At 35.6% G+C, this 26199-nt stretch overlaps 1 protein-coding gene across 1 annotated transcript in view; it reads left to right on the top strand.

Annotated features, from left to right (window-relative positions):
* The window catches only part of LOC149801185 (cullin-5-like), a 67503-nt gene extending 42076 nt beyond the window's left edge, over positions 1-25427 (top strand). The window contains exons 14-18 of the mRNA XM_089955218.1: positions 2478-2650; positions 3265-3426; positions 4874-4992; positions 12097-12220; positions 20050-25427. Of these exons, the coding sequence (XP_089811344.1) occupies positions 2478-2650; positions 3265-3426; positions 4874-4992; positions 12097-12220; positions 20050-20244 (773 nt within the window). The 3' untranslated portion in view covers positions 20245-25427. The remainder of the gene's footprint in view (positions 1-2477; positions 2651-3264; positions 3427-4873; positions 4993-12096; positions 12221-20049) is intronic.
* Positions 25428-26199: the final 772 nt, after the last annotated feature.

Here is a 26199-nt window from a genome sequence, read left to right as displayed (position 1 = left end):
GAACCCTGGTGCCATAAGAAATCTGCTACTAAATATCTGTTTTGCATGTTAGTCAACCAATATGCTTGAGCATAAAATAAGAAAATCTGCATGTTCAAAGTGATTACGGGATACACTTCATCTTGTGGATGAAAAGCTGAAGTATTTTCACCCCAGCAGTGAAATATATCCATTACTCGATACAAGCAAATATCCTTCATTTATATGATGAAGCATGATATAATCAGTGTATAGTCCATTAAACAAAAAGTTTCAATACGGAATCATTTGAGCGTGACAGCCTTTTTCATATAACTTCATTTCTGGAGATTTATATTTGTAGTAGTGTCATATGGATAGATGAAAGAGCTATGGTTGAGTTATTTTAAATGTATTTTTAGTTGATTGTCCTTTAGCGTACATGTGAAATGGCATGTCCTTTAATTGAAGTAAGAATCTGTTGACCAACAAAAGCAACTTGTATTTTACTGGAATATTCGAATTTATCTTTTATCCCCTGTGTTATCCTTTACTGCTTTAATTTTCTACAAACTGTCTCTTCTCAGTTACCCTTACTACTGTACACACAGTCTCATCATCTCATTTATGCTTTCTAACGTAATCTTGTACATACTGTGTCATCAAGTGTATCATTGCTAGAGTAATCTTGTACACACTCTGATTTATCCATACTACTGTAATCTTGTGCACACGGTCTCATCTAATTTATCCATACTACTGTGATCTTGTACACACAGTCTCATCTCAGTTATCCTCACTACTGTGATCTTGTACACACAGTCTCATCTCAGTTATCCTCACTACTGTGATCTTGTACACACAGTTTCATCTCCGTTATCCTCACTACTGTGATCTTGTACTTGCTGTCTCTAATTAATACTTGCTAGTTAAATTTTGTATACACTGTCATATCTCATTTATTCTTCTTTAATCTTGTACACACCATCTCATCTAATGTATCCATACTACTTTAATTTTGTACTCTGTCTCATCTAATGTATCCATACTACTTTAATTTTAAACACAGTCTCATCTAATTTATCCTTAGTACTTTAATCTTGTATGTGTTGTCTCATCTAATTTATCATTACAACTGTATTCTTGAACACGATCACTCTTACATTGTAGTCTCATAATTTCCTTTGCTTGTGCATTTTTATCACATTTTAGCAAATAAATTTGAACATTGAACTTAAAATTTACATAATTTAAATGTAAATGCAGATTTTTTTTAAAAATAGATTCTTTTGTGTGGGCTGGTGGGGACTGTACTATATCCTATGGAATAGCATGATTCCTTGTTTGGGTGGGATGGTGGGGACTACTATTTCCTATGGAATAGCATGATTCCTTGTTTGGTGGGGACTGTACTATTTCCTATGGAATAGCATGATTCCTTGTTTGGGTGGGCTGGTGGGGACTACTATTTCCTATGGAATAGCATGATTCCTTGTTTGGGTGGGCTGGTGGGGACTGTACTATTTCCTATGGAATAGCATGATTCCTTGTTTGGGTGGGATGGTGGGGACTGTACTAATTCCTGTGGAATAGCATGATTCCTTGTTTGGGTGGGCTGGTGAGGACTGTACTATTTCCTATGGAATAGCATGATTCCTTGTTTGGGTGGGCTGGTGGGGACTGTACTATTTCCTATGGAATAGCATGATTCCTTGTTTGGGTGGGCTGGTGGGGACTGTACTATTTCCTGTGGAATAGCATGATTCCTTGTTTGGGTGGGCTGGTGGGGACTGTACTATTTCCTATGGAATAGCATGATTCCTTGTTTGGGTGGGCTGGTGGGGACTGTACTATTTCCTATGGAATAGCATGATTCCTTGTTTGGGTGGGCTGGTGGGGACTGTACTATTTCCTATGGAATAGCATGATTCCTTGTTTGGGTGGGCTGGTGGGGACTGTACTATTTCCTATGGAATAGCATGATTCCTTGTTTGGGTGGGCTGGTGGGGACTGTACTATTTCCTATGGAATAGCATGATTCCTTGTTTGGGTTGGGTGGAGAGCACTATGTAGTATTTCCTTTAGAATGTCATGATTCCAAGGGTTAGGGGTGGGGTGGAGGGACTATACTATTTCCAATAGAATATCACAATTCCTAGTGTGAGTGGGGTGGAGAGGACTGTGTTCTATTTCCTGTGGAATATCACGATTCCATGTGTTGGGGGTAGTGGCTTTTTGCCATTTCCTTTTAAGTGTATCATGATCACTAGTTTGACACAATCTTTGTTTAAGTCCTTTTGTTACATCATGGCAGGTTGTTAGTTACTTGCTTTATATATTAGTATTTCTACCGACACTTGGGCCAGCCAAATAAATGTTTTAAAATATACTTTGAACTTAATATAAGACAGAGATATCATTAATTAATATTTGTCTGAATTACATTAAAATGGGGCAGGGTCTAGAATGAAGCATAGACTTGTTCATTATAAAATAAATTGAGTATTTGTAATCTCCAGATTCAATAAATATAAAGATTCTGAATGCGGGAGCATGGGCTAGATCCAGTGATCGAGTGTCAGTCTCTCTACCTATGGAGTTAGAAGATTATATCCCACAAGTGGAGGAGTTTTACAGACTAAAACACAGTGGACGCAAGCTACAGTGGCATCATCTCATGTCCAATGGCATTGTAAGGCTCAAAACTACTTTGTAAATATTTGGGTGGAGAGGGGAGTTTTGTGATTTGAATGGTAGCACAGGTCATGATAAAGGAGTTAAATTTATGATGATTTATCTAATTCTAGCTGCACATAATGGATTACTAATATTGTAACTGGTTGGTACACAACTTGTATATATGCTGTTTTATATTAAATTCTGTCTCCATGTCTGTTTTAAGACTCCTGCTTGCAAGTATTTTTCAAGATGATTATTAGTGAGTCTATGAATGTGTGTCATTGTGTCTATTTCGATTCATTTTCGCAATTTTATTGCACACATATTTTAGCATTTTAAAAGAATTGGGATCTTGAGCTCAAAACTATATTGATATGATTCATTTTTTTTTTTTGTATATTCTTCACTGATGCTTTTTTCAGTGATGGATCATACAGTAGTCACACTGTTCTACGTCTTTAGCTGAGCATATACATCAGCCAATTAAAGTCTGTCTTTTTCTTGCAGTATACATCAGCCAATTAAAGTCTCTGTCTTTTTCTTGCAGTATACATCAGCCAATTAAAGTCTCTGTCTTTTTCTTGCAGTATACATCAGCCAATTAATGTCTCTGTCTTTTTCTTGCAGATCACATTTTGTAATGATATAGGGAAATTTGATCTTGAGGTGACAACTTTCCAAATGGGCGTGCTGTTTGCTTGGAATCAGAGACCAAAGGACAAAGTCACTTATGAGAGTCTTCGCCTTGCTACAGAACTTCCAGACACAGAGCTTCGAAAAACACTTTGGGTTAGATACCTTGTGACCTACACTTTATTTATATATATATATATATATATATATATATATATATATATATATATATATATATATATATATATATGCCTCTTTAATATTGACTGTCCTGTGGCAGTGTGACAAAGGGACATTCAGGAAGTGTTTTCAGGGGCTTCTCAGTTACCAAACTTGGGTCCCAGTACAAAACTAAATGGGCCCAAATCTCAAAGTAAAGCATTTAAAAATTTACAATTTCAGCAATTTCCTAGTTACAACACTTCCAAATGTGATAGGTCAATAACCCATTCATTGTCGACAAAGAAACATCACTTGACATAGATGTCATGGTGTTATTTGTTTTGTTTAATCTTCTGACAGTATTCTATACACTGTAGTAATATGGTGTATTGTATCCTGTAATAAACGGATGGTATTCTGTACTCTGTAGTAATATGGTCTATTGTATACTGTAATAAACTGACAGTATTCTATACACTAGTAATATGGTGTATTGTATCCTGTAATAAACGGATGGTATTCTGTACTCTGTAGTAATATGGTGTATTGTATACTGTAATAAACTGACAGTATTCGATACACTGTAGTAATATGGTGTATTGTATCCTGTAATAAACGGATGGTACTCTGTAGTAATATGGTGTATTGTATACTGTAATAAACTGACAGTATTCTATACACTGTAGTAATATGGTGTATTGTATACTGTAATAAACTGACAGTATTCTATACACTGTAGTAATATGGTGTATTGTATCCTGTAATAAACGGATGGTATTCTGTACTCTGTAGTAATATGCAGTATTGTATACTGTAATAAACTGATGGTATTCTATGTGCTGTAGTAATATGTTGTATCATGTAATAAATTGACAGTATTCTATACGCTGTAGTAATATGGTGTATTGTATACTGTAATAAACTGATGGTATTCTATACGCTATAGTAATATGTTGTATCCTGTAATAAACTGATGGTATTCAACACACTGTAGTGCAGTGGTCTATACTGTTTGCAGAAAATCAATGGAACAGAAAGCAGATACCCAGATATGTATTTTCACAATATGTGGGCATACAGTTGCTTGTAATGCTATAAACAAACAGCAGAGATTTAGATATGACATTACATAATGTGTGGGCAGACAGTAGTCTCTACTGTTTGCAGAATAACACATAGCACAAGTGGTATGGCTGACCCAAATCAGCTGTGAGGATATGTAACAGCACATTTAGGTCTACACTTTCCACAGTTGAGTTTGTTATAAACAGAAGTAAAACACAGTATATGAATTTGAGAGAAAAGCATAAGAATTTTTCTGACTAGCCAGTCTTTTTTATTACTTTAATATTAAAATCAGTTGTTTTGATTGTTACTCAGATGACCTTGTATTACAATCCACTGTTGAACATTGTGTTTATATTTTTACTTTCAATTTCAGTCTCTAGTGGCATTTCCCAAGATGAAGAGGCAAGTTTTACTGTGTGACCCTGAAGCCAAATCTCCAAAGGATTTCGATGATAGCTCACAGTTCTGGCCCAACCAGGAGTTTGCATTAATGTGAGTATTGTCAGGGTGACCAGTCCACATGAGTTTGCATTAATGTGAGTATTGTCTGGGTGACCAGTCCACATGAGTTTGCATTAATGTGAGTATTGTCTGGGTGACCAGTCCACAGGAGTTTGCATTAATGTGAGTATTGCCTGGGTGACCAGCCATTTAACGCCATTTTTCAGCATAGGCTATACATGGCGGCCAGTATAAATGGTGGAGGAAGAACCTGGGAAAACCCCAGAAAGATGCACTAACCCACGAGAAGCTAAAGGCAAGCTTTCTCACATACCCAGATTGGCAGAACCCAAGTCTCACACCCATGCAGAGAGGAGTGAGATGGCAGTGATCCGTAACGGTAAGCACTTTAGACCACTCGGCCATTCAGGGCCCCCACAACCCTTTTAAGGAATGTATGTGAGAAGGGACAATTATCACTAGATAATTCGCATTGGTGGTTCTCAGCAGTGACAGGTTTGTTTCTTTTTTCTCCTAGCTAAAAACATTATTGACAGTCATATGCCCCTATTTTCACAGGCAGGCAGGTAGGGAGGACAGAAAGTGGAACAGCTTCATCTTCCCCAGGCCTTCTATCAGTTGTCCATGATACACCATCACCCAATCCCTATCACAACCCTCCTGGGGTGCCAGGCTACTCCCATTTCGGAAGATATGGACTAAACATTCTTGCAAAATCATGGGTGATCCAAATCATATCAAAGGGTCTCCTAATTTAGTCATCCAAACCCTTTCACTTTTGTCATCCTACCTTCATTGAGGAATGCCCCAATTAATCCCATGAAGGGGTGGGGGTAATAAATAAAATGTATGTTCTGCTCATAAAGAGCAGTGTAGATTCAGGATGTCAATTCCAGAACATTTTTGATAACAAAGTCTAATGGCAGTCAAGATGTTTGATAGAGATGATCAGTCTTGACATGTCCGATACTTACTTCCATATAGTGATTCATATAGCCCAGTCTGAACCATAGCCCAGGGCCTTCAGTAAGAGTTAAGGATATCAACAGCAGAGACAGTGAAATTTCTGCATGACACATCAAAAAAATGTTTGGTAAGTTCAGTTTTGGGTTCATGACATGAACAACCTTACTCCCTCACGTAGGGATAATCATTGTAGAGAAGTTGAACCTTGTCTCTTCTCAAAAGTTTGGTTTACCCTTCATGCACATTTACCTGGCATCTTCTTTCCAAACACATCAAAAGAATTGTTAGTATTTTGGAGACGGCATCAACGTAGACAATGACATTGAACCTTCAGAAAGACATTAGACAAGCCATATCCTAGTTCAGGATGTCCACCACAAAGAAGGTGATGTTCTTGGATGACAACTACAAAACCATTTGGTAAGTATTGTTTTATGTTCTCGACATAAACAACCCCATTTGCAATTCAAGGTGGATAATCAGTGTAGAGAAGTCAGACCATATGCCTTCTCAATATTATGATCTTCTGGATATGGAACGCTTAATACATGTGACTTCTTTTTCCATCAGAAGTATAGCTCATCCATCAAACAAGATTAGATTGTTTAGTTAGGTAGTTTCTTTGGCTGGCTAAATGCAGGGGTGGACCTGTTATAATGCCAGTTTATTGTAATGGTCAGTGGTTGCAATCCAAGAATGGATTGAAGTTCAACTGTTATCAGTGCCTTCCACACATGGTTGGAACATGTCCATGGAAATACAGTCTTTATAATGTTGAACAGTTCACTTGTGGGGACATACATCTGCAAAGGGGGAACAGTCAGCAGACCTGTGCCACAAAGTAAGGGAATACCTTTATGGGTGCTCCAGATATAAAATAATATTCAAGTCCAAAATATTCCTTTTTGTCCTGGCTGACTAAGTTTCAAGTCAGGACAGCTGCTTCTTGTACAATTGTCCCTCCAGGAACCTTTCATTGGGTGCCCTTTGAGGCCATTCACTTGACATTCATTTTTCATTTTTCCACAACCCGAGAAGCATGCACATGCACCTTTTAACCTCTTGGGAGGTAATGGGGGCATATATTTCCTTCCATCAGTTTTGATGTTTTAGAACAATTAAAGAAATGTGGGGTACAGACTGCAATAGCTCTGATTGCCTCACTAAGTTGAAACAGTTGAGATCGCATCCAGTTCATGCAGTGGGTTAGAGTCTAGGTTTCGGCCAATGTGGGTATGTGAGAAAGCTTGCCAGTAGCTTCTTGTGGGTTGTTGGTTCTTCCCAGGGTTTTCCTGGGTTCTTCCTCCTCCATTAATACTGGCCGCCATGCATAGCCTATTGTGTGCTGAAAAATGGCGCTAAACCCAACAACAACAACCAATTCATGCATTTCCATGGAGACATTTCCTTCAGTTCTTTTTCCATTTGGGGATGTCCTGATATAAAACCTTCAGAGCATAAGTCATGGAGAGGACTGTGTTGTGACTCTATGATCTTAAACTAAGTAACAGAAAAACCCAACAATTGTAGTAATATTAAACAAATAATTTATTTCTCTAGAATACAAAGTGAAAATTTAAAAATAACTTGTAGTGTTGTGATGTAAATCCCAAACAGTCCTAAATGTTCTGTTACAAGTTCAGATGTATTGAGTATTCCAAAAGAATTTCAGTTGTGTTCCAAAAAATTCCAGTCTTGAATATGCTGATGTACCAATAGCCTGGAATAGTACTGATGTGCTAAGAGTCTTGATGTATCACAATGATATAATCCAAAATGTCTCAAAATGAATTCATAATAATCCCAGAGCACTGTATAATTCCAATGAATAATTTAAATAAATCCTCTCAAATTAAAACTGAATATAACTAAAAGACTGATTCTACTTTAGATATTAAGATAGTAATACACCTCTCCCTCTCGTTAACTTGCGCACAACAGGGTCCACAAATATAGACTGCACTATAAGCGAGGGCACGAGTTACCGAAGGACCTCCCAAAAATCCCTAACATCAAGGAAACTGCAGGGTGGGGTGTGTATGGAACATGACTGTTTAATGACTGAATCCTTGTTTTACAATCAAGGTGATAACAGTTGTTAATAACATGCATTTTCTAATGAAGTTGATCGTTATTCTCTATAAATTACATTTATTTTCAAAATGTCAAAGATTGTTAACATTATTTCAACTGGTTTCAACAACTATCACTTGTACATGAAAACGTCAGTGTCACTACTTTTTGTTTTGGGGCCCCGAGTGGTCTAAAGCGCTCTCCGTTACGGATTACTGCCATCTCACCTCTGTTTGCGTGGGTTCGAGTCTCAGATTCGGCCAATGTGGGTATGTGAGAAAGCCTGCCAGTAGCTTCTCGTGGGTCGGTGGTTCTTTCTGGGGTTTTTCCCGGGTTCTTCCTCCACCATTAATACTGGCCGCCATGTATAGCCTATTGTGTGCTGGAAAATGGCGTTAAAACCTACAACAACAACAACAACTTTTTGTTTTGTTGATTTGTCTGGTTCCTGGAGCGGTATTTAATAGTATAGTGCCAAGAATAGGGTCAATGTAGCAGCAAACTAGACTAACTGTTGATACACCACCAAACAAAGGGGCACCAAGTGGCCAAATGGTCTAAAGCACTCGCCGTTAAGGATCGTTGCCATCTCACCTTTGTTTGCATGGGTTCGAGTGTCAGGTTCAGCCAATATAGGTATGTGAGAAAGCTTGCCAGTAGCTTCTTGTAAGTTGGTGGTTCTTTCTGGGATTTTCCTGTGTTCTTCCTCCACCATTAATACTGACCGCCATATATAGCCTGTCTTGTGCTGAAAATGGTGTTAAACCCTACAACTACAATAACAACCACCAAACAAGGTTCCTTTTTTCTTCCAAAACTAGCGATATTTATTTCGTGAGACCATCGTCTATGTCAAAACTCAATTTTTGTATTGTTCAGTTAGTACAATGTTGATGTTGTGATTTCATTGGAAGTAATAGTGAAATTTCCTAGCATCCTTGAATATATCTCTGTGCCAGTTCAGCAATTCTCTGAAATTTGTTCGCCCACAATGGTCTGTATCTGTGAAACCAAGCTCTTTATTTCACAAAGTATGCATTTCGCTTGGTTGCCTTGCTAACTTTGATCACAGTTATGAATAAATTTAAGGTAGTTTAATTATGTTGCATACATAATAACATTTATAACAGTGTTTGATTGATCCACTGAAGTGAGTTCACCCGACATATGACCGGGGTGCCTAGATTTTAAGAATGTAGGATTTGCATGCCTTGTAAAAGATGTAATTAACGTGATAATACAAAGGAGGCCAGCTTTTAAATTCATTGAAACAATACAACAAATACTTTTGCAAGTGGGGACCCCGAGTGGCCGAGTGGTCTAAAGTGCTGTCCATTACAGATCACGGCCATTTCACCTCTGTCTGTGTGGGTTCAGTTCTCGAATTCAGCCAATGTGGGTATGTGAGAAAGCTTGCCAGTAGCTTCTCGTGGGTCGGTGGTTCTTTCCGGGGTTTTCCCGGGTTCTTCCTCCACCATTAATACTGGCCACCATGTATAGCCTATCCTGTGCTGAAAAATGGCGTTAAACCCTACAACAACAACTTCCGCAAGTCAGTTATCAAAACATGGTCAGCACTTAATTAGGTTCTCAGAGAAACACTCACAGACATAGCTGTTATGGTAGATTGACACATTTTACGTTTAAATACACATTGCATTTATGATGATTACACTTAAAAGGAACTAAAAGATAGAGCTAAAACACAAATTTCACTTAATAAAAATTATTTAATTGGCATTTAAGTATTAATGTTCTGCCTACACTAGGCAATAGTGACATTTTCATTGATCGAAATTTCCTTGAATTTCTTTGATTACGGTGTACTCAGAATGTCTTTTGGAGAGAAAATGTAATAAATTATATGACTTATTAAAAGTTGATAATTTCATATTGGCGATTAAAATTTCTAGGTCCTATCTACCATTTTTTACCATAACAAAAGCAATATATCAGCATTTCAGTTACCAATTTTGATCACGATTTTCTTCAAGTTAAAGAAATGGGGATCAATTTTTTCGTATTTTCGGGGGGGGGGAAAATGGGACCTACGCATGACCCCGCATTATAAGCAGGTTCACAATGTATCAGATCGCAAGTTATCAAGGGAATGGTGTACATAATTCTGATGTAAACAAGCTTAATATAAAAGCCTAAAGCACAATAAGAAGACCAGGATGAGGGTCAATAGTTCATTTCCAGAACATGCTAAGTTACAATGTCTAAAAATGTAGTAAAGAAAATCCAGCTCGACCATGAATTCCCAAGGGGAAAACCAATGTTCTCAACTCAAATCCATGTAAACATGTTTACCTTGAAAGAATAATAATCTTAAAATATAATCTACAATCATAAAGAAAAATATGTAATATGTAGTTTACAAAAAAAGGCATTAGACAGGTGGGCCCAAGTTCCTACCCGCAATTATGGATAAAGATCACACACAATACATGTTAAATATACATAACAAATGAAACAGTTGAAGACTCCACTAATGTTTGAAGTGACACCAGTTTTATGCACCCATTCCCTGATGGCCAACTTCTTTCTCTTTCTCTTTGAAGAAAAGAAGTTAGTCCATATCACAATCAAGGGATATAGTTCCATGATTTCAGACACTTTGTGAAGAGTTGAATTGGCCACAACATGCTAATCTCTGACTTGCAGTTCAATTCTAACATATCCAGATCACGCTCACGAAAATTATTCCCAAATGGAATCTCTCCTGGATTTTGACATGGCCAAACCTGTCTTAGTTTGAGTATAGCTACCATCTCCCCTTGCACACCTCTTTGCAATGAAATAGCTATCATACATGCCTTGCAATTTATGATGACACTAATCTGAACATACACCATGAGTGAGCTACATACAATGTCCATAGATCCTCATTCCATTCCATTCTGACAGTTCAGTCATTCTAATGACATGACCTGGCTGTCACTAGTCAACCAACAATGACTATTTGTCTGCCCCCCCCCCCCCGATTGATCTGTCCAGAAGGAAGGCACCAGGACCCTGTAATTGTCCTCAGATGTCACCTGAGATGCACATACAATATGAGCATCAATTGTAAATGACTATCACCTACTGCTGAATGCAAGACATAACCCCATAAGCTGCTTGGCTAAATACTGAACTCTCACAGCATCTGGTATGCTAATGAAAATTTCAACCCTTGAAGTACAAGTGACTTAAATCAGCCTGACCGTGAATGTAATACGTCATTTTGGGATAAAGTGGTGACACATGGCTTTTATTGCCTAGTCAGCCATCTCTAGCTTCCATTTGCCTGACATGGTTTCACTAAGAAGAGAACTGAATAACATTAGTTCTAATTATGAAGAGTGACATAGAGATAGACAGGATTCTCACCATTTCCATTTACCTGTTCTCCTCGACATGTAATGGGATCAGATAGTGTATTTGATCATGAAAGCAAATTTTTTTAGTAAAGTATGTTTCGCCAATAGGAGCTGATCACATTAAAAATAATTCTCCCTCAACCCTGTTCAAGCATCCTTTAAGGTTTTTGAGGAGGTAAAACTGGTTAAAACCAGGTATAATGGTAACCAACTGCAAATAGAAAGGTAAGTTAATCCATAAGAGTGACTTCCCTTTGTCTATATAATACATAGAAAGATGTTTTGCAATTTTTTGGGGAGAGGCCTGGATTCAGAGGTAGTACAGAAAGTTATTGTTATGTAATGTGATCAGGTATGCAATATTGGAGAAATATAATTTACCAAAAACTTTACTTTCCATGAAAGGCAGTTTTCAAGACTAGGTTGTCATATTTTATTTGATTAATGCGTAAATAATATTATCTAAGTAATCCAAGAAAGAGCATGAAATGGATTGGTCTTTGGGAGTATTTTTTTCTACACCAATTTTTTTAAAGCTCACCAATATTAATATTTAAGCAATTAACAATTTTGGAAAATTACAAAGTATTTTCACCTTCATCATTTCTCTTTTACAAGTAAACTATTTGAAATAATTACACTGTTTTTACATATACATGTATCTGATAAACTGCAAAAACATTGAACAACATACAAAGGAGTATGATTTTTTCCTCACATTCTTTTGCAGCAAAAATGGAAAGGTGCAGAAGAGAGGGAAGATTAATTTGATTGGACGATTGCAGTTGTCAACAGAAAAAAGCAAAGAAGAGGACAACGAGGGTATAATGCAACTCCGGATATTACGAGTGCAGGTATTTTAAAATTTTTTTATGTGAAGTGTACATTTGCTTCCACATATTAACGTACTGCACCTTCCATGTGAATACACACACACACGCACACTTATATGTAAAAAGGAAATTCAGTAAATTGATTGACTTAGATTATGTAATTTAAGTCGAGATTTAATGACCATGCCTTACAGGTGTTTACATAATGAGCATGGTTTTAATTATTGAAAGAGATTCCTGTAGATACATGAAGTTTACTTATAATAGTGGAAATTGTACACTTCAGACAAAAGTGAACACAGAGAATTGTTGCACAGGTAAGAACTTCACAAAAATTAAAACAGAAATTATTAAAATCTCAAAGGATATTTTGCTGGTGTTCAGATTGGCACATGGACAGAATCACATGTATGTAAACCACCTGATGTAAATTCACCAAAAATAGGGCTGATGACTTGCCCATATTGGAATAATTTGATGTTAAGCAGCAGCCCTCCACTGGAACCCCTGGAAAGAGCTCAGAATGTTATTGTGCTGAAATTTTAATTAAAGTGCATTTTTGTTGTTTGACAAAACAATGTTGGTACGTAATTATAGAGCGATTTGAGTCCGCAACCCCAGGATCAAAGCCAATTTATAAGGAAAGAAATTCATTAAAACTGCCTGCAGGGACTATCTGCATACCTCTTTATCAAGGCCAAATTCCATCGACTCCAGGTATTACAGAATTTAATACAAATTTAAGAGAATCTGCTCATTAGGATCACATGTATATAGTCCCTTGTATGGTTGTTATACACATGTATATAGTCCCTTGTATGGTTATACACATGCATATAGTCCCTTGTATGGTTGTTATACACACGTATATAGTCCCTTGTATGGTTGTTATACACACGTATATAGTCCCTTGTATGGTAGTTATACACGTATATAGTCCCTTGTATGGTTGTTATACACATGTATATAGTCCCTTGTATAGTTATTATACACACGTATATAGTCCCTTGTATGGTTGTTATACACACATATATAGTCCCTTGTATGGTAGTTATACACACGTATATAGTCCCTTGTATGGTTGTTATACACATGCATATAGTCCCTTGTATGGTTATTATACACACATATATAATCCCTTGTATGGTTGTTATACACATGTATATAGTCCCATGTGTGGTTGTTATACACATGTATATAGTCCCTTGTATGGTTGTTATACACGCGTATATAGTCCCTTGTATGGTTGTTATACACACGTATATAGTCCCTTGTATGGTTGTTATACACATGTATATAGTCCCTTGTATGGTTGTTATACACATGTATATAGTCCCTTGTATGGTTGTTATACACATGTATATAGTCCCTTGTATGGTTGTTATACACATGTATATAGTCCCTTGTATGGTTGTTTTACACGCGTATATAGTCCCTTGTATGGTTGTTATACACGTATATAGTCCCTTGTATGGTTGTTATGCACATGTATATAGTCCCTTGTATGGTTGTTATACACATGTATATAGTCCCTTGTATGGTTGTTATACACATGTATATAGTCCCTTGTATGGTTGTTATACACACGTATATAGTCCCTTGTATGGTTGTTATACACACGTATATAGTCCCTTGTATGGTTGTTATACACATGTATATAGTCCCTTGTATGGTTGTTATACACATGTATATAGTCCATATAGTCCCTTGTATAGTAGTTCGAGATCAAAGGAAAAGCTCTTCAGACTATAAATGGTATATGAAATAAAACATAAGGTAAAAATAAAAAATCTTTAAAGCAGACATTTGAGAGTAGAAACTTAAACCTAAAGTTATATAACAGATTTATTATGAAATATCATTTTTGAGTCCGTCATATGGGATATGGTCTGTCCAATCTTTGGTGTGTCCTTTTGTCAATCAATTAACATTGGCTTATCTGGCTTGTAACCTTTGCAAGTCTTAAAGACATTTGGATGAAACATTACCAGATCTTGATCATGACTTGACTGTGTAATATTGGGACCCCTAGCATAAAGGTCATGGTATGGGAAATGTATTAATGCCATATTAAAGGTCATGGTATGGGAAATGTATTAATGCCATATTAAATGTCACAGTAAGGAAAGTCTATTAATACCATATTAAACATGGTAAGGGAAATGTATTAATGCCATATTAAAGGTGATGGTAAGGGAAATGTATTAATGCCATATTAAAGGTGATGGTAAGGGAAATGTATTAATGCCATATTAAATGTCATGATAAGGGAAATGTATTAATGCCATATTAAAGGTCATGGTAAGGGAAATGTATTAATGCCATATTAAAGGTGATGGTAAGGGAAATGTATTAATGCCATATTAAATGTCATGGTAAGGGAAATGTATTAATGCCATATTAAATGTCACAGTAAGGGAAATGTATTAATGTCATATTAAACGTCACAGTAAGGGAAATGTATTAATGTCATATTAAACATGGTAAGGGAAATGTATTAATGCCATATTAAATGTCATGGTAAGGGAAATCTATTAATGTCATATTAAATGTCACAGTAAGGAAAGTCTATTAATGCCATATTAAACATGGTAAGAGAAATGTATTAATGCCATATTAAATGTCATGGTAAGGGAAATATATTAATGCCATATTAAAGGTCATGGTAAGGGAAATGTATTAATGCCATATTAAATGTCACAGTAAGGAAAGTCTATTAATGCCATATTAAACATGGTAAGGGAAATGTATTAATGCCATATTAAATGTCATGGTAAGGGAAATGTATTAATGCCATATTAAAGGTCATGGTAAGGGAAATGTATTAATGCCATATTAAACATGGTAAGGGAAATGTATTAATGCCAAATTAAATGTCACAGTAAGGGAAATATATTAATGTCATATTAAACGTCACAGTAAGGGAAGTCTATTAATACCATATTAAACATCATGGTAAGGGAAATGCATTAATGCCATATTAAATGTCATGGTAAGGGAAATGTATTAATGCCATATTAAATGTCACAGTAAGAGAAATGTATTAATGCCATGTTAAACATGGTAAGGGAAATGTATTAATGCCAAATTAAATGCCACAGTAAGGGAAATGTATTAATGTCATATTAAACGTCACAGTAAGGGAAGTCTATTAATGCCATATTAAACATCATGGTAAGGGAAATGTATTAATGCCATATTAAATGTCATGGTAAGGGAAATGTATTAATGCCATATTAAATGTCACAGTAAGGGAAATGTATTAATGCCATATTAAATGTCATGGTAAGGGAAATGTATTAATGCCATATTAAACATGGTAAGGGAAATGTATTAATGCCAAATTAAATGTCACAGTAAGGGAAATGTATTAATGTCATATTAAATGTGACAGTAAGGGAAGTCTATTAATGCCATATTAAACATCATGGTAAGGGAAATGTATTAATGCCATATTAAATGTCATGGTAAGGGAAATGTATTAATGCCATATTAAACGTCACAGTAAGGGAAATGTATTAATGCCAAATTAAACATGGTAAGGGAAATGTATTAATGCCATATTAAATGTCACAGTAAGGGAAGTCTATTAATGCCATATTAAACATCATGGTAAGGGAAATGTATTAATGCCATATTAAATGTCACAGTAAGGGAAATGTATTAATGCCATATTAAACATCACAGTAAGGGAAATGTATTAATGTCATATTAAATGTCACAGTAAGGGAAGTCTATTAATGCCATATTAAACATCATGGTAAGGGAAATGTATTAATGCCATATTAAATGTCATGGTAAGGGAAATGTATTAATGCCATATTAAATGTCACAGTAAGGGAAATGTATTAATGCCATATTAAACATCACAGTAAGGGAAATGTATTAATGCCAAATTAAACATGGTAAAGGAAATGTATTAATGCCATATTAAATGTCACAGTAAGGGAAGTCTATTAATGCCATATTAAACATCACAGTAAGGGAAATGTATTAATGCCAAATTAAACATGGTAAGGGAAATGTATTAATGCCATATTAAATGTCACAGTAAGGGAAGTCTATTAATGCCATATTAAACATCATGGTAAGGGAAATGTATTAATGCCATATTAAATGTCACAGTAAGGGAAATGTATTAATGCCATATTAAACATCACAGTAAGGGAAATGTATTAATGTCATATTAAATGTCACAGTAAGGGAAGTCTATTAATGCCATATTAAACATCATGGTAAGGGAAATGTATTAATGCCATATTAAATGTCATGGTAAGGGAAATGTATTAATGCCATATTAAATGTCACAGTAAGGGAAATGTATTAATGCCATATTAAACGTCACAGTAAGGGAAATGTATTAATGCCAAATTAAACATGGTAAGGGAAATGTATTAATGCCATATTAAATGTCACAGTAAGGGAAGTCTATTAATGCCATATTAAACATCATGGTAAGGGAAATGTATTAATGCCATATTAAATGTCACAGTAAGGGAAATGTATTAATGCCATATTAAACATCACAGTAAGGGAAATGTATTAATGTCATATTAAATGTCACAGTAAGGGAAGTCTATTAATGCCATATTAAACATCATGGTAAGGGAAATGTATTAATGCCATATTAAATGTCATGGTAAGGGAAATGTATTAATGCCATATTAAATGTCACAGTAAGGGAAATGTATTAATGCCATATTAAACGTCACAGTAAGGGAAATGTATTAATGCCAAATTAAACATGGTAAAGGAAATGTATTAATGCCATATTAAATGTCACAATAAGGGAAGTCTATTAATGCCGTATTAAACATCATGGTAAGGGAAATGTATTAATGCCATATTAAATGTCACAGTAAGGGAAATGTATTAATGCCATTTTACACATTAGTTGGACCTCAAGCTTAAAGGTCATGATAAGGTATAATGTATTCATGTGACATTTTCTTGCCTGGGCTGTAACATTAGATATTTTCTTTAAATATTTGTGGAATATGTATAATGACAAGACATCGAGTCAAATACTGCAGTTACTCCACCCCTCTCCATCTCAAGGTTTAACTCTTAGACCTAATTCCTTTTGGAGGAGCAATGTCTCACTAAATGTATTTTCATGAAACTTGACGCATGTGACTAAGGGTGACATGATGTAATTTATTGATTGTACAGTTGATATGTAAACATCGCTTATCAAAAGAAAAATTAGCTAATCTTTTTGGAAGATATTTAACCACCATGAAGATTAATCTTCTGTGTGAAATTTTGAGATACAGTTTGCTTAATCTGAACTGCAGGAGCTTGAAAGATGAAAAAAGATGTAGAAGTGTATGCAGAATACAAGAAGGAGGATTCCATTTGTTTTTGGCCTGGTGTAGATATGCTGTAAACATATGTTTCATTTAAATAAATGATGTAATATTGTTAGAGACTCATAGGCCATTGTAACAGATGGTGTGTCATGGGGGGTACCCATAGGCCATTGTAACAGATGGTGTGTCATGGGGGGTACCCATAGGCCATTGTAACAGATGGTGTGTCATGGGGGGTACCCATAGGCCATTGTAACAGATGGTGTGTCATGGGGGGTACCCATAGGCCATTGTAACAGATGGTGTGTCATGGGGGGTACCCATAGGCCATTGTAACAGATGGTGTGTCATGGGGGGTACCCATAGGCCATTGTAACAGATGGTGTGTCATGGGGGGTACCCATAGGCAATTGTAACAGATGGTGTGTCATGGGGGGTACCCATAGGCAATTGTAATAGATGGTGTGTCATAGTGGGTACCCATAGGTAACTTAAACAGATGGTGTGTCATGGTGGATGCTCATTAGTCACTGTTACAGATTATGTAACATGGTGGATACTCAAAAGTCACTGTTACAGATGATTTCTCATAAGTCACTGTTACAGACAGTTTGTCATGGTGGATTACAGATAAAGTGTCAAGGTGGATACTCTCAGGAAATTTTGACAAATAGTCTATTGTACAGGAATCATTATGAAAAAGAAGTGAACTATTTGGGTCCATTTTTCAAGAAAAAAATATAGATAGAAGTTGCTATTTGTGGTGCAGGCCCACCAATGAAACTACTTTCATTCTCCTTAGCATTCTGTTTCTTTTTTGCTGAAAAATGATTCAAACCAACTTATTTCTTGTGTGTATAACACAACCGATAATTGATACCAATTTGGGGACTAATGAGCCTTAAACATGACAGGACTGTATCATATCTCATACATCCTACACCTCAGTGTGGGGCTAATGGCAAGGGAGAATGTGATTCTATAACCTGTTTCTTTGTGCATTTTTGTTTGAACCACTAAAGATAATTTCATGAAACTTTTGGAAACAAAGTGTGACTAAATCATGTGTCACATACCACAGTTGTATTCCCTACAAAAAGATTGTGATTCACTTGATTGTCTGTTTTCTTGTGTAGGCAGCAACTTTGAATTATTTAATATATTTTCATATTTTACAGAGATAAACATTACAGCTAGACAATGTGTCATCAGCCAGTCTCACCAACTGCCTTAAAGATTGAGGCCATAGCTAGAAGACATTAACTTTTTATGTGACTATTTGGGGGGGGTGTGGTCAGTAATGTTTTAATGTGACTATGGGGAGTATGGTCAGTAACTTTAATTGTGACTATTTAGGGGTGTATGGTCAGTAACTTTTTAACATAACTATTTGGGAGCGTGTATGGTCAGTAACTTTTTAATGTGACTACGGGGGTATGGTCAGTAACTTTTTAATGTGACTATTTAGGGGTGTATGGTCAGTAACTTTTTAATGTGACTATTTGGGAGGGTGTATGGTCAGTAACTTTTTAATGTGACTGTGGGGGGTATGGTCAGTAACTTTTTAATGTGACTATTTGGGGGGTGTATGGTAAGTAACTTTTTAATGTGACTATTTGGGAGGGTGTACAGTCAGTAATTTTTTAATGTGACTATGGGGGGTGTATGGTCAGTAACTTTTTAATGTGACTATTTGTTAGCGTGTATGGTCAGTAACTTTTTAATGTGACTATTGGGGGGTATGGTCAGTAACTTTTTAATGTGACTATGGGGGGTGTATGGTCAGTTACTTTTTAATGTGACTATTGGGGGATATGGTCAGTAACTTTTTAATGTGACTATTTGTTAGCGTGTATGGTCAGTAACTTTTTAATGTGACTATTGGGGGGTATGGTCAGTAACTTTTTAATGTGACTATGGGGGGTGTATGGTCAGTTACTTTTTAATGTGACTATTGGGGGATATGGTCAGTAACTTTTTAATGTGACTATTTGTTAGCGTGTATGGTCAGTAACTTTTTAATGTGACTATTGGGGGGTATGGTCAGTAACTTTTTAATGTGACTATTGGGGGGTATGGTCAGTAACTTTTTAATGTGACTATGGGGGGTGTATGGTCAGTTACTTTTTAATGTGACTATGGGGGGATATGGTCAGTAACTTTTTAATGTGACTATTTGGGGGAGGTGTGATCAGTAACGTTTTAATGTGACTGAGTCCAGTATGTGACCATCAAGACCAAAGGTCAGAGGTTAAAATCATGCATAAAGACATGAAAGAATGGATATATCATGTGTCATTTGTGGTACTTTGTTTCTGCTTGATTCCACTGAAAAACATTATACAAGTTCATGTTAAGGGAGAGAGCACCAATAACCAACACTTCTAAGTTTTAAAATGAAATACATTGGGATAAGATTTTAGATTATCATTAAACAGTTTATCAAAAAAATGGAGACAACTTTGATAGTTTATATTTGAAACCATTTAAATCTGTATTTTTCATGAATCTAAAATTGTCCTTTTGTGCCTTTTTCAGGAAGCCATAGTAAAAATCATGAAAATGAGGAAGAGAATTACAAATGCAGCATTACAGACTGAGTTAGTGGAGATACTCAAAAATATGTTCCTTCCCTCCAAGAAACTAATTAAAGAACAAATTGAGTGGTTGATAGAACACAAGTACATGAGAAGAGATGAGGACAATATCAATCTATTTATATACATGGCATAAATTTATTTTAAATGGGCTTTTGCTGATTAAGAAGCCTTAGTCCCTGTGTGAAGTTATAAATGTCAAGCAGCAATGGATTTCAGTACAACAGAGCATCATGGAGGTATTCAGTCTTTGCAAAGTTTAAGATTTTCCAAGTTGTGAAGAAGACTTGCTCAAGTGCTTGTTAACCCATTCCTCCTTACCTGTTTAGAACAACAGATGTTTGAAACTCTACTACCAGAAGGATTGCCAGCATTTAAGATCAATAAACTTTATGTCAGACTTGAGCCTTTGTATAGGAGAGAGAGATTACTGTTTTACAAGCACAGTCTGATAAGATTGTATGAGTCCTCATTCAATTCATCAAATGGATGTATTCAAGAAATATGTACGGATTGAATAATTTTTACTCTGTTTATAAATTTGTTTGTGGTCTTTCACTAAACTTAAGGACTGAATCAATTCCTTTCAGACTGAAACAGACCTCATTTGTGAAATCAGTGGAAACTGATCTGAGATTTTATATTAAGATTGGTACACCAGGGTTGGGGTTGTTGGCACTTTGCCAGTTAATACTTCCACTGTTTGCATCAAATCTATGCCATCCTAATTTGCATAGGAAGATCTTCAAGAGACCTGTTGTTTCAAGTACAGATAAGAGATATGTTGTTTCAAGTACAAATAGAGACATTGTTTCAAGTACAAAAAAGAAACATATTTCATTTATTAGTAAAAGACATGTTTCAAGTACAAATGAGAGACATGTTTCAGGTACATATAGAGACATGATGTTTCAAGTACAAACAAGAAACATGTTTCATGTACTAATAAAAGACATGTTTCAAGTACAGATGAGAGACATGTTGTTTCAAGTACAGATAAGAGACATTGTTTCAAGTACAAAAAAGAAACATGTTTCATGTACTAATAAAAGACATGTTTCAGGTACCAATGAGAGACACGTTGTTTCAAGTACATATAGAGACATGTTGTTTCATGTACAAAAAAGAAACATGTTTCATGTACTAATAAAAGACATGTTTCAAGTACAAATGAGAGACATGTTTCAAGTACAAATAAGAGACTTCCAAATCTGAGGTAAAATGCAAGCAATACTCCTTGAATTAAAAATTTGTATTTATATTTTATTCAGCTTTATATGACCAGTCTGTTTACTGTTTTAGTGACTGTTTTCCATGGACTTCATAATATCACATTGTTTGGAAAGGACATCATGTCAGGTCTTTTAACAAACACCCAGCTGACGATGAAGAAGGTCTAATTGAATTTGAGGTCTAAAAAAGATTCAAATTAGAAGGATAGCCATATGAAAAAGAGATAGAATGGGTATTTTCCTTATGAACAAAGTTTTTGTTTTGGGGGGGGTTAATGCCATTTTTCAGTGCAAGATAGGCTACACATGGTGGCTAGTATAACTGGTGGAGGAATAACCTGGGAAACCACTGGTAATAAAAACTGACCCAAGGGAAGCCACTAGCAAGCTATCTTACATATCCACATTGGCCAAGCCCGAGACTTAAACCCACATAGACAGTGTTGAGATGGCAGTGACAGGTGAAGGCAAGCACTTTAGACCACTCATCTACCTGGTACCTTGCTAACAGCATCAAGCAATTACCAGTGCTGTGTTGAGATGCACACACACTTCAGAGTAAAGTTTAAGAGCTTTGATTTTATATGCACAATGACCATTATACTGGTAATTTGATTATTGCAGTATCAACAACTTTTCATTGCTATGGCAGGTTCTTGTAGTTACATTCAGTTAATGTATTGAAATACTCAGATTTTTCATGCTGACATCAGCATAGTTGCTTTTGGCTTGCATGAGTAAGAAATGGGATTATTCAAGATTCAGGGGAATTGTTTAATTTTATAATGGAAACAAGAACAGAATTTGACTTTCATGACATCAAATATAAAACTTGATTAGATTTGTTGTAGCAAGCTGTTTTCAATTGGGGTTTGCTTGGAAATTTGCTGTGCCACTCATGTGACAGCACATATCAGACCTTGTGCCACTCATGTGACAGCACATATCAGACCTTGAAAACAAAATGTGTAGCCCTGGCTGCAATTAAAAAGAAAAGAGATGATAGCAATAACAACTAGAGTATCTAGCTCTTGTTTGAGGACCTCATGGAATAAAACTTGTTACAAATAGTAGAATGGCATAAAATACTGCTGCTGTTTGAAATTATGTAACATAGCTAAGAAAGACAGAATCATTTTGTTAATAAATAGTTTGAGAGAAAACTATGGAAGAAAGGAATGGATGACACTAAAACTGAAGCAAAAGCCAAAACAGAACTGAAATACAGTACATTTAATAATTATTTGAATGCTTTTATATTAAATTTCACAGATATGTTGACACTGCATGAAGTTTTGGGGAAAAATGTCTAGCAAGAGCAGCTGCAATCTTGGGATATGTGAAGTATATTGATTATTGGTTGATTTTGTACGACAAGTATGACCAGTTTTCTATACCCATTTGTTGGTAAATATTGATATTCTTCATGCAAAGATGAGAAATGGAAATTAAAAGACCTTTTTTCCAAACAACATGAATTAATTATTAGCTTTCTTTTTAGTTTTACGGGTCATAAACCATAAGGGCTTATTGGATGGTCTGATGTCCTTCCATCCATTAGCACAAGTTTCTTATGGCTACACCTCAAACTACTTAGAGGATTGCTACGAAATTGTACACACATTCATCCCTAGGTCTACTTGGTCCTAAATGAAAACAGTAATACACATCCAATATGTTTGCCACCACAGTGACCATCTTTAAAAATCTTTGTTACTGCAGCTTATCTTGAATGGATGGTCATATCAAGATGGGTTTTCACTGAAAGACCTCTTATGATTGCTACATAAAGATGGTGTTGTTCTGACATCCAATATGGCCACCATGTTGACCATCTTCAAAATCTTATTTTCACTGCTTCTCCTGAATGGATGGTCAGGTCGATATGGGGTATCCACTGAAAGACTTCTTATGATGTCCAGTTAGTCCTAAATGAAAAGAGTCCTGATCTGGCACTCAGTATGGCCACTGCAGTGGCCTTCTTGAAAATCTTTGTTTAGCCTCTCCTCCTTCAAGAATGGTCATATCAGCATGGAGTTTTCACTAACCGATATCTGATATCTACTTGGTCCTAAAAAAAATGGTGCTGATCTGAAGTCCAATATGGCCATCGCAGCAACTGTCTTAACTCCTGAATAGAAAGTTAAATTGATGTGGGGTTGTCACCAAAAGACTTCTTATGATGTCCAGATGGTCTTAAATGTCATTTCGACATGGGAATTGTGATCAGAAGAGTTGTTAATGTGTCTGCTTGGTCCTAAATGAAAATAGTTAATCCTCAGGATGGCTGCCATGGGGGCTATCTTCAAAATATTGTTTTCTCAACTTCCAAATCGATAGTTATATCAACATGGGGTATTCACCAATAGATTTTTTTATTAAATGTGGTTGGTACAAAATGAACATGGTGCCAGATGTACTTCAAATTTGGTTGCCATGACAACAACAAAAGTTTCATCACTACTGAACGGATGATGACTGGTCTAATACATCTACAACACTTAATTTGAAAATCTTGTTATTGTTAACGAATATCAGAGATGGTTTTAACACTCATTAGTTAAATAGTCTTGAATTCCTGTAAATCCTTTTTGCCCAATAAAGTGTCTGTCCCTTCAAGGGACTCTCGTTTATTTTTTTAAACTAGCAATATGCAGCAATTGTTCCTCAGACATCAGCTTATTCTAGGTAATTTAGGTACATCCTTTTTTCATGCAAATTGTTTTCACAAGAAATCAGATAACTACAAAGAAAAGATTCAGCTCCAAAGACATTGTTTAATATTGCATTGTCATTGTGTCCCTGGATTGTTAAGCATGTTGTATAACAATCATCTATGAACAGCTGAGACCCAGATCTACCATCACATAATGCACCATCAGACAAGGGTGATAACTCTTACTGACTGCATTTATACAGTAATAAGCTCATGAGAAATATGTTAGCCGTGGCAGCTCAGTTGAGAACGGACTCAATCAAAGGCTGATATGTTTGATAACTGCCCAGACCAGCATGGGTTTGCTGCCTCAGTGTTTCCTTCAGGCACTTGACTCCCATTTCCTCAGCATGATATAACCAATAATGTGTTAAAAGTGCCATTAAAACCAATATAAACAAAATAAGCATGGTAAGCCTCTGCAGACATTTTAAATGTTTCATTAGGCTCTTCCCCTGTGCATATCATAGCAAACTCAAATCATGATTATAGCCTGTGCTTATCATAGCAAACTCAGATCATGATTATAGCATCATCTGCTAGTATTAATGCATGTGATGCTAGTATTGTATGTGATGCTAGTATTGTATGCGATGCTAGTATTGTATGTGATGCTAGTATTGTTTGTGATGCTAGTATTGTATGTGATACTAGTATTGTATGTGATGCTAGCATTGTATGTGATGCTGGTATTGTATGTGATGCTAGTATTGTATGTGATGCTAACATTGTTTGCGATGCTAGTACTGTATGTGATGCTAGTATTGTATGTGATGCTAACATTGTATGTGATGCTAGTATTGTATGTGATGCTAGCATTGTATGTGATACTAGCATTGTTTGCGATGCTAACATTGTATGTGATGCTGGTATGTGATGCTAGTATTGTATGTGATGCTAGCATTGTATGTGATACTAGCATTGTATGTTTGTATTTGATGCTAGTATTGTATGTGATGGTAGTATTGTTTGTGATGCTAGTATTGTTTGTGATGCTAACATTGTTTGTGATGCTAGTACTGTATGTGATGCTAGCATTGTATGTGATGCTAGCATTGTATGTTTGTATTTGATACTAGTATTGTTTGTGATGCTAACATTGTTTGTGATACTAGCATTGTTTGTGATGAAGCAGATCTGGGTCTACGCAGTTGGATATGCAATACTGTATGAACCCTCTAATATATAATTTTACTGGAACACCTTGTTTTAACCAGACCAGGTGTTTATACCTGTTTAATGCAAGATTTTAATGAATGTATTTGCCTCATTTACTTCTGTATTTATTAAATAGAAATGTGGATGTTACTATCATGTATTTTTTGTTTCTCTTTTGAACAAACAGAAGTAAATGAATTAAGCAAGATATAAGTTGTACCTTTTTGTTTAACACAGAACAGAATTGTTTATATTTCTTTTGTTATAAGAACTTGACTGAGATGTCTTTCAAAAACCCATCCTACATTCAATTTAGGGCTAATTTGGAGTAAAACCTTCGTTAAAATATTAACTTTACTTTAATGTCTTGAAGATAAAATTTCCTTCAGATAGGTAGTGGAAGAAGGCTAAAATAAATGCTGATATCAGGGGTCAAGCTAGATTTGAATTTTAGGGAGAAGTGACTTCTTACATAGATACAGTTTTATAACTCATAGGAATACCAATATTACAGTATTGTAACTCATAGGAATACCAATATTACAGCATTGTAATTTATAGGAATACCAATATTACAGTATTGTAACTCATAGAAATACCAATATTACAGTATTGTAACTCATAGAAATACCAATATTACAGTATTGTAACTCATAGGAATACCAATGTTACAGTATTGTAACTCATAGGAATACCAATATTACAGTATTGTAACTCATAGGAATACCAATATTACAGTATTGTAACTCATAGGAATACCAATATTACAGTATTGTAATTGATAGGAATACCAATATTACAGTATTGTAACTCATAGGAATACCAGTGTTACAGTATTGTAACTCATAGGAATACCAATATTACAGTATTGTAACTCATAGGAATACCAATATTACAGTATTGTAACTCATAGGAATACCAATGTTACAGTATTGTAACTCATAGGAATACCAATGTTACAGTATTGTAACTCATAGGAATACCA

Source organism: Sinohyriopsis cumingii, chromosome 4, assembly GCF_028554795.1.
Source record: "Sinohyriopsis cumingii isolate HCF-2022 chromosome 4, ASM2855479v2, whole genome shotgun sequence".
In the NCBI taxonomy this organism is placed as follows: Eukaryota; Metazoa; Mollusca; class Bivalvia; order Unionida; family Unionidae; genus Sinohyriopsis; species Sinohyriopsis cumingii.
The sequence above is the reverse complement of the archived record's forward strand: the minus strand, read 5'-3'. Positions and strand labels throughout refer to the sequence as shown.